The sequence below is a fragment of the Zootoca vivipara genome, chromosome 6 (genome assembly GCF_965207765.1).
Source record: "Zootoca vivipara chromosome 6, rZooViv2.hap1.1, whole genome shotgun sequence".
NCBI lineage: Eukaryota > Metazoa > Chordata > Lepidosauria > Squamata > Lacertidae > Zootoca > Zootoca vivipara.
In genome coordinates this window covers 28,500,848-28,520,114 of record NC_142589.1, presented here as the reverse complement: position 1 = coordinate 28,520,114, position 19,267 = coordinate 28,500,848, and the positions used below count along the sequence as shown (strand labels likewise).

Genomic DNA, 19,267 nt, shown 5'->3' with positions numbered 1-19,267 from the left:
AGAGCTCAGGCGATGCTGGATTTCGGCATCAATGTTGGCTCTTGTAGCCTTTAACCCGCCCCTGCCCAGAACTACAATTCCCAGCATTCCCTAAGGGGGGAGGGCGGCAGTGGCGACAACTAATGTTCGGTTCAAACACCTAAGAACCCCGATCCCTTCAGTCTAGCTCCACTCCGGTGTTTCCCTCCCTTCTCCCCTTCACTTCCTGGAGTTCCGCGCGGAGGAGAAAGCAGGGGCGGGGCGCTCCTTCTCCGCGCAGTGCGTTTTCCTCCTCCTCCCCGCCCACCAACCCGCTCCCTCTGGCTCCCCTGTCATCCGGGTGTGCGGTACGGTGCGGTACGTGCGACGTGACGTGACGACGTTGCGCGTGCGTGGCGGAGGGCCTTCCCCCTTCTTCCACTCACCCGCTCTCTCTCGCGCTCTCTCTCTCCTCTTTTCCCCCCTCCCTCCCTTCCTTCTTTCCCTCATACACACACACGCGGGCGCGCGCACGGCCTCCTCCTCCTCCCGGCCTTTCTCCCCGCAACCTACCCGGGCGGCTTCGTCGTCGTCGGCGCCCTTCCCTCCGCCTCCCAGCCGGCCGCCATGGCGAACGTAGCCGACACGAAGCTGTACGACATCCTCGGAGTGCCGCCGGGGGCCTCGGACAACGAGCTCAAGAAGGTCTGCCTGGCCGGGGGGGGGGGGAGGCCGGGGGGCGGGAGCGGTGAGAGGGAGGCCCAGGCGGGAGGGAGGCCGCCGGTGCCGGGCCGGCTTGTGACCGGGGTCATTGGAGACGCCCGGGGTTGGAGCAGGCCTCGCCTGGCTAGGCCTGGCCGGGGGTCGAGCGGTGGGGGGGGGGGCGGAGGAGGCGGCCTGGATGGGGCCTTCGGGGCCGGTTGCGGGGGGGGGGGCGGCAGAAGCGCAGGGTCAGGCCCAGGCTTGTTGGGTAGCGGTGAGTGTCCGTGTGTATGAAGGAGGAGGAAGGGAAGGCCGCGGGGGTGGGGGGGTGGGATTGAGCTCTCGGCGTGTGCTGGCCCTGGAAGGTGAGAGAAGGCCCTCCTGCCAGGAGGGGGGGCGAGGATGGTGGGCCGTGTTTTTTAGGCATGTCCATATATAATTTGCTTATGGCGCTTGTATCCAACCTATGCACACACACACACAAACACACACCTTCGCGTCCACCTTGCCGGTTAGCGGTGGGTGTTATGTGAAGGAGGAGCAGGAGGAAGGGCCACCGGGTGAGGTGGGAGCGAGTGTTTGTTGTGGTGTTGGCTCTGGAAGGTAAGTAGGCCCTGAAGGAGAAGGTGGATGCTGATGGTGGGCTGCGTTGTATTGGATTGATTGCGTTTATATCCTAGAGCAGGCATCCCCAAACTTCGGCCCTCCAGATGTTTTGGACTACAATTCCCATCTTCCCCAACCACTGATCCTGTTAGCTAGGGATCATGGGAGTTGTAGGCCAAAACATCTGGAGGGCTGCAGTTTGGGAATGCCTGTTCTAGAGTCACTTATGTTTCTACACCATTGAAATATACATTTGGGTGGGGGACGCTTATGCATCCCCCCCCCGCCATCTTACTTGGACGAATTCGTGGATGAGAGAGCTGATCGTGTCTACTAGCCACAATGGCAAAGTGGATGCTTTTGAATACCAGTTGTTGGGCACGGGGAGGGGAGTGCTCTTGTGCTTGGATCCTGCTTGAGGGTTTCACATAATAGGCATCTGGTTGAGCACTATGAGAACAAGATGCTGGACTAGATGGGTTAGACCAGGCACCCCCAAACTCGGCCCTCCAGATGTTTTGTGACTACAACTCCCATCATCCCTAGCTAACAGGACCAGTGGTCAGGGATGATGGGAATTGTAGTCTCAAAACAGCTGGAGGGCTGAGTTTGGGGGTGACTGGGTTAGACCAAGACAAGATTTCTTTTTTTCTTCTCTCTCTTCCCCCTCCCGTCTATAGTGTTATCTAACCCATAATACTTTACTGGATAGAAAGGTATGTTCAAAAGCAGCTTCCCAATAGTTTGTACCTTGGGGATTGTTTTTAGAGTGGCAGTGAGGGAAAGCTGGATGCTGCCCTCCTCCCCATTTTCTTTCCAGTGTGCCACTTCCCTAGATGTGAGTTAAGGCTTGCTTCATGATTACAATGAAGGGAGGGATATTTTACTGTTAATTCCACTCTTTATCCTCTCCACCCTTTGCAGACTTCATTATTTAATTTGTTGCCTAACCTTCACCCTAAGGTCCCAGGGTGGATTTTAACATTAAAACCTAACATTCTATCCAGAACCACAGCACCCATAGATTTTATATGGCTGATGAGTTATTTTTAGGGTGGCAAGAAGAAAGACCTGGGGATTAGGTCCCCCATTTTTCAAAATTCTGTGTGCCTTGCTTTGTGGTGGCAAGGGTGGGCCAGAGACTGGTCTTCCTTTTCTCTCCCCATCTTCTCTTTGCCGCCTTCTTGCAAACCCCCCCAATAAAAAAAACACCTTTTGTGCACTGGAAGTTAAACTTAGGGTAGCAGTAAGGGAAAACAGAGACTATCTCACCAATATTCTTATTCCCTCCCCACAGTTGAGGCTTGCTACATGGTATCAAGAGCTTACTTGTCTTCCCTTTCCTCACAAGTTTGTGCCTTTCTGGATTGGTCATGTGAGAACATGGATGACCTGTCAGTTTCCACACTCCACATCTCACCATTTTTTATACCCCTTGTCACTCCATCTTCTGTCACCTTGAGGAGTTTCTTATGATGGTGAGGGAAAACTGGAGGTTAGCTCTTTGCCCTTTCATTTTCTACTCTTCTGTCCATTACCAACCCCCAATCCAGGCATGGCCAAACTTGGCCCTCTATCTGTTTTGGGACTACAGCTCCCATCATCTCTAGCTAACAGGACCAGTGGTCAGGGATGGTGGGAATTGTAGTCCCAAAACAGATGGAGGGCCAAGTTTGGCCATGCCTGCCCCAATCCCATGCCTCTTGGGAATTGGTTTAACCTGAAGATCTTGGGGAGGGTAATTAGAATAGTATCCCAACCTATATGCTGAATCTCATTTGGGCACAATCTGTTTCTGTCTACAAAAGCATAGGTTTCATTCTTGGCCTTCATTCCTGTGTAGGTGATCCCTTCTCATGCTGGATGTTCAAAAAGGGGAGTGGGGGTGGAAAGGTCAAAAGTCCCTAATTAAGGTAACCCCCTTCATGTTAACCCTTTCAAGATTAATTGCCATTAACTTGTTTTTGTTAGGCACAACCCACTTCTTTTCCTCATCTAGTCTTTGATAGCCCAATCCCACATCAGAGCCTTCAGCTGGTTAATAACCATGTCCTGCCTGTTTGTGACGGAAGGGTGGTGCTACTGGGGAATAGATCCTCTTCATATGGGCGTGTAATAGCATAATTTGTTTGGGCTGGGTTTTCGTTGTTATGGAAGCAGGTATTTTGGAATAAACATGAGTGATAATATGGTTCTGAGGTTAACAGGAAAATAAGTTCCTTCATGTATATTCAGAAAAATCCTATTTATATTCTGTACAGACGTTCCTCCTTTAAAGTGGTGTTTGGTCACTACAGTGATAGGTGATTGCTTACTAAGGGCTGCTGAGATTTAGCAATGTCTTATCCCTTTAAAATGAAAGTTTAGGTGAGTAGCAAAATTAACTATGCCCTGACTATGCCTTTTGACTATGTCCCTTTAAAAATAGAATATATCCAGGAAAACTTCATGGAAGTTACATTGAAACATGATTTTTGCTTTTGAACCACTTGCATGATCTAAACTTTTCAAAAAATAGGAAGTCAAATTAGGGTGCAATTTTGAATAACTGTGGCCATTTTAATATTTCACAAATAGATGCTTTCTAGGTGAGAAGCAAACATTTATCTGGACTTGCTAGTGGGATTGTGTTGAACTTGCATATATTTTGGAGGAATACATTCCAGAGTCTAGAGAACCTTCTTTTCACAGATGCACATATTGCTTATCACAGCAAGCAGTTTTTGAGCCCTGGGAATATCAAAGGCAGCTAACAGTGTGGCATGGGAAGGCTCCTGTGTGGGAATCAAAATTCCCACTGCTTATTTGTAAGCTTCGGTACATACAGAATGATGGTCTCTGAATTGCAATCATTAGATATAACAGATGGCTGAAGACTCCATTTGACTTTTTAAAGGTTATTCTTTAATTGGTAGATTAGGACCTGGAAGGGGGTTGTGTTCCAGCCTATGTTGGTTTGCAGCAGTAGTACTACCATAATTTTGCTTATTTTTTTTCTTTTGGAAGGAGAAAATTTAAACAGTAAAGGTTAAAAATTCAGGATGACTTGAAGTAGAGGGCAGAGCTACATTACTTTTAAGTAATGTACAGTATAAGAAAATTCTGGTGTAACAACTTGCACATGTAAAGTTTCCGTCCATCTTTGGTCACTAGAGAGAAGAGATTCATTCAGTGAAACAATTGCTAGTTTGTGCCTGTTACAGCTTTGGGTGAAAGATAGGTCCAGGGTCTTTAAATATAAAGTTGTGTCCTGATGAGCAACATTGTAAATCTTAATGCTACTTCATTGCATAGTTTAACAAAATATGTAGAGGAAAGCGTAGTTGTGTCCAGGAATCAGGATACTGTAAAAAAAATTAAAAAGGGGAAAAAAGATGGTCCAAATAGGTACCAATGGTGATGTCATTAATGGAAACAGTTCGGGATGGCTGATATTTCTGACAATGTTTGTAATCCTAGTAGCATCTCATGTTCAATAGTTTGGCACACGGTATTAACTCAGAGCAGTCACTGAAAATACTTTTCAGTCTTGGTCATGTTACAGAATTGCTTCTTAGCAACTATGGCTTTTCTCACTGAAAGTTGATCACTCACACAGATTTTTAGTGAAGCTTCACTATAACCAACTCCAAATTGTTCTCATTGTTGATCTTTGGAGATTTTTGCTGACTTTGAAGAAATAGTAGCATGTCTTGTTGAGAATTAACTTTTTATTTGTGGGCCCTATTTCCTTTCTATGCATATGGACTTTGAGCACATATAAAACCATTAGTAGTGATCTTCTTAAGGGGATGGTTGTAAGGTTAAACAGAAACAGTTAAAAAATAAATAAATCGGCTTTTCAAGCACTAGTTGACTTCAGGGGCTTTTTGGGGAGTGGGGAAGGACAAGCTGAACTCAAAATCTGTATTCATTTCCCCACTAACTAGTTATGTTGGTTCCTTTTGCCATTTAGGCATACCGGAAGCTTGCCAAGGAGTACCACCCTGATAAGAATCCAAACGCAGGTGACAAGGTAAGACTTTTTCTGCAGACTGTTGCATTTTAAGATGAACAAGACACAATGCTGGCCAAAATAGCTTGTGAACACATGGTCTGAGAAGAACTGAAAAGAGGAAAATATGCGAAAGTGATCACACTGGTGGAAGAGTAGCCATCGGTGAGGTGTAGGTAGTACTCAGCTTAATAATAATAATAATAATAATAATAATAATAATAATAATAATTTTATTATTTATACCCCGCCCATCTGGCTCGGTTTCCCCAGCCACTCTGGGCAGCTTCCAACAGAAAAATAAAATAAAATAATCTATTAAACATTAAAGGCCTCCCTAAACAGGGCTGTCTTCTGATGTCTTCTAAAAATCTGGTAGCTGTTTTTCTCTTTGACATCTGATGGGAGGGCGTTCCACATAACTGGATGAAATGTTGGTTTAAATCCATGCTCGGTGGTGAAGCTTACTGTATATTCCTGCGTATAAGACTACTTTTTAACCCAGGAAAATATTCTCAAAAGTCAGTTGTCTTATACGCCGGGTCGTATTTCTTATACGGCGAGCATATCCCAAACTCTATATTTTAACTGGAAAAGTTGGGGGTTGTCTTATACATCCAGTCATCTTATACGCCGGAATATACGGTACTTAACAGCCCAGTTCTATCTCATTTTGTTGTGAGAACAAAATGGAACAATATTCATGCGTACTAACCTTGTGTCTTTGGAGAAGCAGTGGGATGTGAATGTTTTAAGATAATCAAAGCTGCCTTCTTGCCATTAGCTGTGCTTTGACACATGACTGCAGAGAGCAGTTTGTTCGAATCAATGTGAGTAATGGAGAAAGTTCATGAATGACACAGATGTGACATGCTTGTATAGTGAATCACTGAGATGCCTGAGAGCAAAGCACAGAAGGATGGATCAGCTGTGCAGAGCAGGATATACCTGGTCCTTCTCAGAAGCAAAGAGAGGCCTGTTCTTTGAAGATAGGTCAGTAAAGGAATGCAGGAGAGTTGGATGCCCAGAGTCAGCTCACCTGCCTGTTGACAGAGTCCAGACTGGACTGGCATTTTGCATATACCGTATATTCCGGCGTATAAGACGGCTTTTGAACCCAGGAAAATCTTTTCAAAAGTTGGGGGGGCCGTCTTATATGCCGGGTGCAAGAATCTGTGGGCGCTGCATACGGTGGGGGGAGCTCAAAAACGGTCACGGCCGCATCCCCGCTCTCCTCTCTATGGCTTTTCCCTTTTTGCTGGCTCTCCCGGCCTCGATTCTCTGCCTCTCTATGGCTTCTTTTCCCCTCGATTCTCTGCCTCTCTATCTCTCCTCTCTATGGCTTCTTTTCCCCTCGATTCTCTGCCACTCTCTCTCTCTCTCTCCTCTCTATGGCTTCTTTCCCCCTCGCTTCTCTGCGTCTCTCTCTCTCTCTGGTTTCTTTTCCCCTCAATTTTCTGCCTCTCCCTCCTCTCTATGGCTTCTTTCCCCCTCGATTCTCTGCGTCTCTCTGTCTCTGTCTCTGTCTCTCTCTCTCTCTCTCTCTCTCTCTCTCTCTCTCTCTCTCTGTCTCTCTCTGTCTCTCTCTGTCTCTCTCGTTTCTTTTCCCCTCAGTTTTCTGCCTCTGCCTCTCTCTGGTTTCTTTTCCCCTCAGTTTTCTGCCTCTCCCTCCTCTCTCTGGCTTCTTTTCCCCTAGATTCTCTGCCTCTCTATCTATCTCTCCTCTCTCCTCGCTATGGCTTCTTTTCCCCTCTTAATAACTAAAAAAACCCCAAAATCCACCATTTCCCTTGCTGCAGACTTGAGTGCTGGAGAAGACAGCCTCCCCTCCCTGGCGATTATATCCCAAACTCTATATTTTAACTTGAAAATTAGGGGGTCGTCTTATACGCCCAGTCGCCTTATACGCCGGAATATACGGTATCTGCTTATAAAACAGTAATTGTAATGAAGTAGAAGCGTATCTGCTGAAACACTTTCCTTTCCTATTGTACATATATTGCCAAACATGCAAATAATAGGCATTTCATTTACATTTACCTCCTTAGTTCAAAGAAATAAGCTTTGCCTATGAAGTTCTCTCAAATCCCGAGAAACGCGAATTGTATGACCGGTATGGAGAACAAGGCCTCCGAGAAGGTAGTGGTGGAGGTGGAGGAATGGACGACATTTTCTCCCACATATTTGGTGGGGGACTGTTCAGTTTCATGGGTAATCAGAGTAGAAGTCGCAACGGAAGAAGAAGAGGTGAAGATATGATGCATCCACTCAAGTAAGTACCTGGCTTATTGTCTCTGGGGGAAGTTCCTGTCCTGAATGCATAACTGCTCTATTGGTGGGCTGAAGTTCTCATAACAAACTGAAGGACTTTCAAGTACACATGATTTAAAGTTATCTGAAGCTACCTGATACCAAAATAGCCTTGGCGATCCAGCATTTCTTTGTTTTGTTTTTTTAAGTCTAACCTGCCTTATTTTCCAAGGAAACTTAAGACAACTAAATAATAATACAGTACTGTATACACAGCATTCCATACCAAACCCAACAAAACAAATCCAGTTATTAAAATATACACAACTTAAGCCAGCACAACATTTAAAACTGTCTTTAAAAGCCATGTTGTCACCAGGCACCTGGAAGGATGCAGTGATGGGTCTGGTGCATCTCACCTGGCAAGCAACTTTCGTAGAATGGCACCACAGCAGAAAATCCCTTCACTTTTTAAAGGCTGAAACCTTACCTGCAGAGTTTGTGTAACACCTGACTCAACGCAAATGATTAGTATGACCCCTTCCATTGTGAGTGTAGGTGGGACAAGATCTCCATAGGGCCCAATGTTGTCCCTTTTGGTATACCCCCATTGCCACATCCAACTTTTACAAGAGATTACAGTAATGTTCTTCGTGCTTCTCCATGGAGCCTTCTCTCTCTCATCAGATGGGTTTTTTAAAAAATTCAGATAGGGTTTTTAAAAAACGCTAGAGAAAAAAATTCTGGGTTTAGCCTTGAACACAAAAAAATAATCCAGCATTGTAATAGATCAGGCATCCCCAAACTGCGGCCCTCCAGATGTTTTGGCCTAGGGATCCCATGATCCCTAGCTAACAGGACCAGTGGTCAAGGATGATGGGAATTGTAGTCCAAAACATCTGGAGGGCCGAAGTTTGGATATGCCTGTAATAGATAGTCCCAAGGAACTGGTACCTGGTTATGTCTTGGTTTGTTTCTGCCAAGGCAAGTTACTAAAGAAATAAGGCCAAGCCACTAAATCATCAGTGAATGGAATATTAAAGCCTCGCCCATGCTTTAGGTAACTTGATACATTTACAAGATGGGTTGTACTGATCATTGCAGCAAAACCACTTATAGATCACTGTAAACCTGAGGCTATCGTTCTACCAAGTCAATGTAATTAAAAACATTGAAGTTGTTCAGCATCCCTTACAATGAAAAACAGACAAGTTGGAACAGCAGACTGTTCCCAGCAGATCAAGTGAGAAAGCAAGCCTTCACAAGAATAGGTAGAGTGAGGAAGGTATTCTGAAATTCTAGTTTAACGCAGCAGGTGGCCTAGGCAGGCAGTGATGGGTACAAAATTGAATAACCCGAAATTTATTTTTTAAAGAACAAAAAAAACACTACCCTTTATAGCTAGTAAGATGCCTAGTGTATTTATCTTAGAGTGGTGCTGAGTCGGATTTTATTGGCAGGAGGAGAGCTTAATGTTCTGCATAGCTCCTTTAACTAGGCCTTGATTGGGTGCCAAGTAGAGAAAGGCAGCATATAAAATTGAAGCAATAAAAAGCAGAAGCAGAATTAATGGTGCAAAATTAAGAAAATGCCAATTTGCTTCCATTAATTATGCAAGTTGCAAAATTCAGATTACATTGGTGCAGAAATGGTTTGTTTATTTGATAAGTGAGGAGTATACACAAGCCTGAGCAGGAGCTAGCCAAGTGTTGCTTCTACTTTAGAATGCTGCATTCTGACAGAGGAAATGTACTAGAAGAATTGTAGCATACAGTTGTTATTCCATGAATGTGTCTCAAGTCAAAACAAAATCCTTAATTTCACCTGAGGTGGGTTGGGAGTTAACCAGGAAGAGCCTTTTCAGTGCCAGTGATCCATTTGTGGAATTTTCTCAAATTTACGAGTTGCCCCATTAACAGAGTTATAGGGGGATGATCATTGTTGGATTTTTGTTTGTTTGTTTGTTTTGCTTTTAACTTGAATACCAACATCTTGTCATGTGAAACAGTCATGTCTTAGCAGATAACATAATTTCATCCATAGTCATGTTAAAGAGCACCACGAAACATCCTCATTGAGCTTAAACCACAGTGAAATGCAGAGATTAGAATATTAATGTAAATAATTTTAAATGATGTTAAAAACCATTGGGGGGAGGGAATACTTGACTGGTACGAAAAATATATTAAAGAAGGGTCCTTCCCAGGCAGGCCCAAATAGTGCTAACATTGTTATCCTTTCAGTGCCAACAAATATATTTTTGTATCCCCAGCCTTCTAAATGTGTTTTGATGTCTGTTTTTTCCCCAATATGTTATGTATTTTATATTGGGTTTGGTTTTTTTTAATCTCCCTGGAAGCTGAAGGGTCATATACAGATCTTTCAAACAAATAATGTGTGAAATCTTCCATTAAAATGTCTCCTTCTGGAATTCAGTGAGAATTTATTTTTCCTTCTGAAAGCATAAACTGGAATCTGCTGCCTTAAAAATCTGTATTTTTCACTAAAGGGCTCTAGAAACTGGCTGCAGCTTTTAACTGTGGTTTGTAAAATCCTTCCTTTTTAATCTTCAGCTGATGGCTTTTACTGGTTATGCTGCTACAGTATGTGTCATATTTTTGCATTGCTCTTGGAAAAAGCAGTGGTACAACCATGCACTATGAGATTAGGTCTAAAACGTTTGCTGTATTGGGTGTGGAATTCCTGGCTATGCCGCTTGAGAAAGAATGGGCAGCAATTAAGGGAAAGAGGACAGCAATAAAAACTAGTGCCTATTCCTCTAGTCAAAATTTGAATTAAAAATCTCCCTGAAACAGCTGAAGCCTCTTGATTTACGGAACACCTTGGTTTGCTGTCATAATCATGTATTTGAAATGTTTGTAGCCTGCCTTTTGAACATAGAATCACTAAAATATCTTACAAGTCACCAGACTAAGATAATTGTATATTAAAAAGTCCACACTCAATCATTCAGGCTGCCAGATTCCCTTCAACTGAAACCATTAGTAGTAGTAGTAGTAGTAGTAGTAGTAGTATAGTGCCATATACCCATAGGTCTGAAGGTGGTTCATAACATAAAATTACAATATAGAAAAAGAAGAAACCCCATTGGGAAGGTCAGGAAAGATCAGGGTTCTAGATATTGCTGTATGCCTGTGTGAACAGGAACACTGAGCTGGTGCTTAAATGCTAATACAGACATCCTGAGAGATACACTCGAGGCAGCAATTCCTTACTTGCAGAGCCACCTGGTAGCCACCTGCCTTAACCTCTCCTTGAAGGTGAAGGTACCAAGAACACAGCCTCCACTGAACACCTTGATAGGAGTAAGGCAGGCCTTTGCTGTGGTGAAAGTGCTGAGGTAGGACTGGAGAAACCCAGGCTCAAATTTCAACTGAATTACAGTGGTACCTCGGGTTACGAACACGATCCGTTCCGGGACGCAGTTCGTAACCCGAAATGGTCGTAACCCGAAAAGCCATTTTGCGCAAAGCGCAGTTTCTGTTATTTTTGCGCGTGCCGCGAAAATACTTCCGGGTTTGCGGAGTTCGTAACCCGAGGTGTTCATAATCCGAGGTACGACTGTACTGGGTGACCTTGGATCTATTGCTAACCTCTTAGGCCAGGGTTAGCCCATGCCATGCCCTCCAGATATTGTTGGACTACAGCCTTTATCAGCCGCCATGGCAATGGTCAGGGACAATGGGAATTATAGTAAACAGTCTCGAGAGGGCACCAAGTTGAGTATCTCTGTTTTAGGCTAATTGCTCCACAGGCTCATGTATGTTGAGTTCATTGGAAGGAAGGTAGGGTATGCATGGTGTAGTAATGATGCATTGCTATGCTATGGGATATGGAGACTTTGGTGCACATGTGAAATCCTAGTAAGAGAATGTAGAGCTACCATATAATGGCAAGAAGTTGATGGGGATAATTTTTCTACAATGCAGCTCATCCAGCTCTTGGTCTGGTATAAAACCAATAGTGCTAACATTTTTTACCAGTGTATATTCAGTGTCTGGAATAAGTTTTTGCCACTTCGTGTAACCTTTCAACTGTTTGTGCCTGCAAGTGTGTTAAAACAAAATGTGTTCAGTCTTCTGCTGATACTTGAACCAAAACCTAAAGCAAAATCCCTTTCCCTTACTCAGAGTTTCTTTAGAAGATCTTTATAATGGAAAGACTACCAAACTACAACTTAGCAAGAATGTCCTTTGTAGTTCATGTAACGGGTGAGTTGTTCTTTTTGTTTGTTTGTTTGTTTGCTTGCTTGTTTTTTTACATTCATCTGTCTTCAAAAGATTAATGATTTGATCCTTGAAAAATTGAGGAAAGATTTAAAAATGAAAATTAAATACTGGTATAAATATTTTTTTGTTAGACAAGTCTATCCAGATATGTAGAATGTTTACATGAGTTCTAATCTGGTTTTAGCTTATCTCTTATTTTAATTGTTATTTTAATTTTTTTTAAATAGCTGTTTTTACTGATAATTGTATTGGTTTCTTTTTGTAAATCGCTTGGGGTTTTTCTGCAGTCTGTTGGTATATAATTTAAATTGGTGGAATCTAATAACTGCTAACAACAAAGTCCATGTCCACCTAAGGTTCAGTTGTTTGTGGGGTTACATCATTCAGCTTTGCAACAAGATGCCCTTGTGTGTGTGTGTGTGTGTGTGTGTGTGTGTGTGTGTGTGTGTGTTGACTGCATGCTGCTCTTCCTTGCTAAGTGCTTATACGGTTTTTCAAGTGGGCTGCTATCCAAAGCATTAAGACCTGCATTTCCTAAGCTTTAAGACTTGCTACAGGATCAGATGTCCCCAGGCTCCAAAGATGTAAAGCTACATTTCCCTTTTGTGTTTATATTCATATGAAATCAACATATTTTTGATCTAGCCAAGGGGGTAAATCTGGAGCAGTTCAGAAGTGCGCGGCTTGCCGAGGCAGAGGTGTGCGTATCATGATCAGGCAGCTGGCTCCTGGGATGGTTCAGCAGATGCAATCTGTCTGCTCCGACTGCAATGGAGAAGGTAAGCCAATCAATTTACCACAAGCATCTGATCTCAAGAAAAGTCCCTTAAGTTTCAATACATTATGAGAGCTAAAACTAGGGTGCAAGTTAGCAAGATGAATTGTTTAGACATATTGGCAACATGGTTTGCCCTTTGCCTTGCTTTCATTGGTGAGGTTTGGCAATGCAGTGGGAATATAGAACTCTTAAGGATGATACACATCCAACTAGCCATCTACTAGATGCATCAGTGGCAATTGCATTATGACACCTTAGGCCTAACTCCTACATTGCAGGAGTGGTGCAATGGTTGTTCCAGTAATGTAGGAGTATAGAAAGCATATGCAAGAAATGACATGGAAGGAACTGGTCTACATTCCTCATAACCTGATCAGCATGGTCATAGGTGACCAGCAGCTCAGCTGTTCCTGAATAGTTGTGAGTTGGGTTCTCCTGTGGTGAGGTCAGGTATCTTAGCCTTAGCCTGTCTTCCTGCTTTAAATGACACGCATTTGAATGGGGAAGTTCCTGACCTGGTTTTAGTGAACCACATTGAGACACCAGTAGCGCTTGTAGGTAAGTGTGCCTTGCATCGTAGTACAGAAGCAAACTATGGAGCAGGAATAAGGAACCATTTTATTATTGGAGTGGGGGGGGATTATTGTAGATTGCTTTCTGTCATAAACCCAAAGGGGTTTCCATAATAAACAAAATGGTACCAGTGAAATACATTTTAAACTTACAGGAATAAAATAAGCATCAATACGATTGAGACCAGGGCCTCCAAAAGTTTGTGAAAACACGGGGGACGTTAACATGCAACAGAATCCCATCAGCGCAGAGGGATTCAAAGGGCCACATTCTCATTTGGGCAACCTTCCAGGGGCCGTGTGTGAGTGACATGGTGGCCAGGGGCAAAAAATGGGTGTGGCAACAGATGTGACCCCTGTCTTTGTACAGGGGGTTGCATTCTGACTAAGGATGTTCACACACACTTTCACACACTCCATGCAGGCAAGCCAGAGGCATTATCACAGTTGGGCACATTCCAGCCAGGCAGAGGCACTCCGGGAGGGTGCAGAATAGGACCGTGGAGAAGTATGGTCTGGGGAAAGTCGCATGGGCCAGATAAAAAGGCCTGGAGGGCTGTGCTTGTCCCGCATGCCAGATGTCCTCAACCCCTTGAAACTGGGCCATAACTGGCTGTCTCTCTCTTTTCTAGGGGAAGTAATTAATGAAAAAGATCGCTGTAAAAAATGTGAAGGGAAGAAGGTGATCAAAGAAGTGAAGATCCTTGAAGTCCATGTAGATAAAGGCATGAAGCACGGGCAGAGAATCACCTTTACTGGAGAGGCCGATCAAGCCCCCGGAGTGGAGCCAGGTGACATCGTTCTCCTGCTTCAGGAAAAGGAGAATGAGGTAACTTGCTTCCTGAAATGCAAAGCTGTCTTTTTATTGCAGACCTTTGGAGCCTTTTGAATACTGAGGCTTGCGGCAGTTTATGGAGTGGTGGTGTAGTGGTGCTCCATTAAATGCATGGGTGATAATGGAGTTGAACTAGATAGCCATGAGCAAAAGGAAAATTGATGCTGGTGCTGTTCTGCCTGTGCTTGTGCAAGAGTGTGAGCAGTTCTTGTGTTTCGGCTTCTCAGGAGATATCGCAGCAACTCTTGCAAGAGCAGATCATCACCCCGAGAGTTAGAATCACCTTTTGCACTTGGTGTCTTGCCATATCGTGTAAAAACATACCTCCCATGGGCAGAAGAAACATGTATGCAGAAGGGCACTTTTTTGGATCTAACCCAGGGGTGGGGAACCTCCAGATTCTGACCTTCCATATATTGTTGTATTCTGTCAGCCCCAGCCAGCATGCCCAGCAGTCAGGAGGGACACAGGCTTCCCCCAGTTTAACATGTGATAATTTGTGTGAACAAATTTGTTGACAGTAGCAGAGAGAAAGATGGGGCTGTGGTGCCCCACTCAGTAGATTCAGCCAAGGGACCATGTGCCGCTTGGCCCCAACTATCAGCAGCCCAGTCTCTGTTCAAGCTGGTCATTTATATGAGCTACTACTGTGTGTGATTGGTCTCTTCTCTCTCCCCTTCTCTTTTTCCCTATGTGTCTAATCTTTTTTAGAAATGTAGGCCTGTGGGCAGGGCCTATCATGTTTTTAAATCTCTGTACAGCATTTGGTACATTCTAGGCACCTAATTGTTACCTAGCAATTAAAATAGGTATGTCTTTGTTGCTTGTTTCCATGCTTTACATATGCGCAACTAGGGAAAGATAATATAGCAAACCTGCTGCTCTTTTAAATACGCATTCTGGAAACCAGAGAAGCTAGCAATGGGCAACTCCTCATAATGGTCAGAGGCCATTTGAGACATGGTTGCTTTTGTTTTCATACCTTTCCCAGTAAAATGTATTGCGGTGAACTCCTTGCTGTTGTGACCTGAGCCATTCGAAATACAATTGGCTGCTATTCAGAATTAAACAAAAAACAATTGAATGTTCAGAAGTAAAGCCTTTCAGCCCAAAGCTTTGTGTTTTTGCTCAAGTGTCTGGGCTGCATCCAGCTAAGTTGTGTTTTGAAGTATCCCCATTGAAACAAATGAAACTGGTCATAACTAAGTTGACTGAGTTCATTTTAATGAATCTTAAGTCAGATGGCCCCACTGAATTCTGTGAGTTGTCCTAGTCCTGGAGTTGTACCCCCCCCCCCAAAGTTCTAGTCTCAAAATTCATATATAGGAGTGTAGCCAGATGTAAATATAAGATACTCCTGTATGTGATACCTTTTGTCTACCTGTGATATTTCAGTGTAACACAAAGCATACACACACTAGGAGTGTGCCCCAGGGAGGCATGCCTGGCACCATCTTTATCTATTTTTAGGTGACGGGCAAAGACTTGTCTTTGTACCCAGGCTTTTGGCCCTGAAATTTGAAGGGTTTCTCGTATTTGTGCCCTCTTTTTCTCCTTTTTTTAGTAGGCCACGATCAGTAAAACATGTGTTTTATTTGTGGTTTTTATTGATTTTGTTACAATAACTGTTTATGTTGTGTTTTGGGTCACTTTTGTAAGCAACAAATACAATTAATGTCCTTTTAATCAGACGTCCCGTAAAGTTCGGAAGATTTTATTATTTCAATGAGATTGTGGCTAGGATTGTGACCTTCACCTGCCCTCTGCCTTGTCCAGGAGAAGAAATTGAGGTGGCAAGATGAGGGTGTACAAAATACAATGACATGCTTTCAGGTTTTGTTTTGGTTGGGCACAAGGACAGATTCAGCTCCCATGTCCTCTGAGTATCAATGCATATTCTCCAGCCATCTTCCCTCTGCTCCCCACTGCATCTTAAGCATATGTCCAAAATGCAAGAGTCGTGCACTTTCCAAATTTCTCAAGGGGTCTAGTGAGAAGTTCTTCTAGGAAACTGGCATGGGCTACATTGCAATAACTACACAAGTGACAGTCTGCATTTCTTGCAAGGGTTGTGACTAACATGTAGGCTTTACATAAAAAGCTGTGTACCAGCAACAGTTGTGTTGACCCTTTTGCACTTCTGCGTGCCAGTTTTCCTGAGGATTTTGACATTGAACAGGTATCCGGGAACTGAGGAAGTAAAACGACTGAAGGGAACTAAAGCACACCTTACCACTGAACTTGAAATACCATGGAGAGGGTTGCTTTTGGGTTTTTTGTTATGGTAGCCCATCTGCTCATGCATTTGCCACTAAACTTCTTTCCCTCCTTTTTCCAAGGTGTTCCAAAGAGATGGGAATGACTTGCACATGACGCACAAAATAGGACTTGTTGAAGCACTGTGTGGCTTTCAGTTCACATTTAAGCACCTTGACGGACGTCAAATTGTGGTGAAATACCCTCCCGGAAAAGTAATTGAACCAGGTAAAAAACCTCATAGGGATGCGGGTGGCGCTGTGGTCTAAACCACAGAGCCTAGGGCTTGCCGATTGGAAGCTTGGCGGTTCGAATCCCCACAACAGGGTGAGCTCCCGTTGCTTGGTCCCAGCTCCTGCCAACCTAGCAGTTCGAAAGCATGTCAAAGAGCAAGTAGATAAATAGGTACCGCTCCGGCGGGAAGGTAAACGGCGTTTCTGTGCGCTGCTCTGGTTTCGCCAGAAGCGGCTTAGTCATGCTGGCCACATGACCCAGAAAAACTGTCTGCGGACAAATGCCGGCTCCCTCGGCCAGTAAAGCGAGATGAGCGCTGCAACCCCAGAGTCGTTCGCGACTGGACTTAACTGTCGCGGGTCCCTTTACATTTACCTTTACAAAACCTCATGGGCTTTTGGAGCTGTTTGGAAGCCTGTTACCCTGCATTTTGCCTGTTTAATGCATTTGATTTTACACAGAGAGGAAAACTACAGGCTGCCTCTTAACAATTGCCTTTGTCCATTCCTGCAGGCTGTGTCCGTGTTGTTCGGGGAGAAGGAATGCCACAGTACCGCAATCCCTTTGAAAAGGGAGATCTTTATATAAAGTTTGATGTGCATTTTCCTGAAAACAACTGGATTAGCCCAGAAAAGCTTACAGTGAGTACCCCAGGATGTATCTCTAAATGCCCACCTCTTTTGCACACCAGCTGCAGAATATGTGGAAGTTGCACAACACCATTACATCTGATCACTATAGGAAACAGTTTTATCCAGCTGTGTTCCTCTGCTTGGAGTAGACTCACTGGAGGTGAAATTGACTTATCTCCGTTAATTTCACTGGGCCTACTCTTGAGTAGGTCCAACATTGGCTGCTAGATTAGATGACACACCTGGTCTGATTCTACCATCATAGATGTGGTCTGATTCTACCATCATAGATTTAAGGATGGTGATAAAAACACAAGCTCTTACACTGTGCTCTTTTCCCAGTACAATTGTTTATGTAAAAAGCCCAGATTATTTGTATATAAGTGGAGAAAAGGGTACTGACCAAGCCATGGCTTGAAACTTTAAATAAAACATAAAACCAAAACAATAAAAAATAAAATAAAAGCAGACATCAGTTAACCATTGTAGTTAGGATTTCTTCTTAATTTTCTGCATAGGCCTGGTGGAATAGGAAAGCTTTCAGCAGGTGTTCAAAAGTTGGTGCAGAAGGCGCCTGCTGGAACTTGTGTTCCTGCGAGTACTACATTTTTGCATCACTCTTCCTCCAATACTTTCTTTTTAGGAACTTGAAGATCTTCTGCCTGCCAGACCAGAAATCTCCAACATAATTAGTGATGCAGAGGAGGTAGAACTTCAAGAATTTGATACCACTCGTGGTTCAGGTGGCGGCCAGAGGCGTGAAGCTTACAACGATAGTTCTGATGACGAAAGCGGCCATCATGGACCTGGGGTGCAGTGTGCCCATCAGTAAAGGTTTTGTCTGGGGGTGGGGGTGGGGGGAAGTTACACATGGATTTTTCTTTTCAAATTTTGCCTGACTTGTTTCCAGCAATCCAGTTGGATTGTGTGAGCAATCCACACGAAACCGATGGACATCTGTTGCTATATGTGTAACTTTTAAATTGGTCCATAGTATCTACAGAGTGTATAATTTAAACTAACCACACAAAAAAGCTTTTTTTTCTACTGTTCTGTAGCAGAATAAAGGCACTTGAAAGGAAGATGAGATTCTCTCCTTTTCACCTGGGTTAAGTTTCAGTCCTTGTACTTGTGCTTGATTTTTACCAGTTTTTGTGTAGATTTTAAGTTCTATATTTTAAAAATTCAAATTCTACATTGTAAAGTTTTCGTGTAAAACTTTGTCCCGAGGCTTGGTATTTGGCTGCACCTGCATAAGCTGCTACAATAGAATAAAGAATTTCATAGCCTGTATCTATCACTTTAGATGCATGGTAAGTTATTTGACTTGGCACACAGTGGGGTTAGAACTGATGGGGAACCATGGCAGAGAGAGAGAGAGAGAGAGAGAGAGAAATTAGAAGTGGTTGTAAAAGTTTTTTTACCATCTTGTGAAAGGTTTCTGAAACTAAATAAAAGCCGTTGGTGTATGATGATACTTCTTGTAACCTTTTTATTTCCAACTCCAGTATTAACCTCTTAAACTGAAGGCTCAAAATGGGTGGTTTTCCCTGCCAGCAATGACCCCTTGAGCTAGGTCTTGTCTGATCTCGCGCTCTCCCCCCCCAAAAAAAACCATTAGTCAAATACTAGCCACAATTTAAAGTATGTTAGTTTCCAATGGAGTTTAACATGGCTATTTGTTTAGCCACTTCTGACTAGGGTTGCCAGACTCAATAGAGGACAGGACTTCTGTGCCTTTAATTGCCCTGCTCTCTTTTGAGTCTGGAAACCTTAAAGAGAAACCAGCAGACCCTTTGTTTAATTTCCAAGCAAAGGGTCTGCTGGTTTCTCTTTAAGGTTTCCAGACTCAAAAGAGAGCAGGGCAATTAAAGGCACAGAAGTCCTGTCCTCTATTGAGTCTGGCAACCCTACTTCTGACCCACTAACTTTCAAGTTAAAACATACCTTGCTCTCTGGATTAGGCCCTGCAAACCCTGTGTTTATTGCTTTGCTCCCTGATGATAGCTCTACATTGAGGGTGGGTGGTCGTCCAGAAGTTGAACCTGGCTACTAGTCAGCGGTCAGCAGTTGCAGTTCAACAATTGGCAAGCCACCCATGGTTTAAATTGTAAGGCAGCCACAGCACTGACTTAGTTGCAAGAGACCTAGGACTACAAGCAGTAAAATCCTAATCCAAAAGCAGGACTTCACATGGAAA

The 19,267-nt window shown here is 43.7% G+C and overlaps 1 protein-coding gene across 1 annotated transcript; it reads left to right on the top strand.

Moving 5' to 3' along the window:
• The first annotated feature begins 363 nt into the window (after positions 1–363).
• On the top strand, positions 364–18,544 carry DNAJA2 (DnaJ heat shock protein family (Hsp40) member A2). Its single transcript, XM_035119546.3, has 9 exons — positions 364–663; positions 5,222–5,281; positions 7,309–7,532; positions 11,662–11,742; positions 12,406–12,539; positions 13,743–13,939; positions 16,285–16,429; positions 16,949–17,076; positions 17,711–18,544. Exons 1-9 carry the CDS (start codon positions 586–588, stop codon positions 17,897–17,899), a joined length of 1,236 nt encoding a protein of 411 aa, XP_034975437.1. The 5' UTR covers positions 364–585; the 3' UTR covers positions 17,900–18,544.
• The last annotated feature ends 723 nt before the right edge of the window (positions 18,545–19,267 follow it).

Coding starts and splice junctions, on each gene's coding strand:
- DNAJA2 (XM_035119546.3), top strand. CDS start 586: ATGGCGAACGTAGCCGACACGAAGCTGTACGACATCCTCGGAGTGCCG. Junction 5,282..7,308: donor ATCCAAACGCAGGTGACAAG/GTAAGACTTTTT, acceptor TTACCTCCTTAG/TTCAAAGAAATAAGCTTTGC. Junction 17,077..17,710: donor TTAGCCCAGAAAAGCTTACA/GTGAGTACCCCA, acceptor CTTTCTTTTTAG/GAACTTGAAGATCTTCTGCC.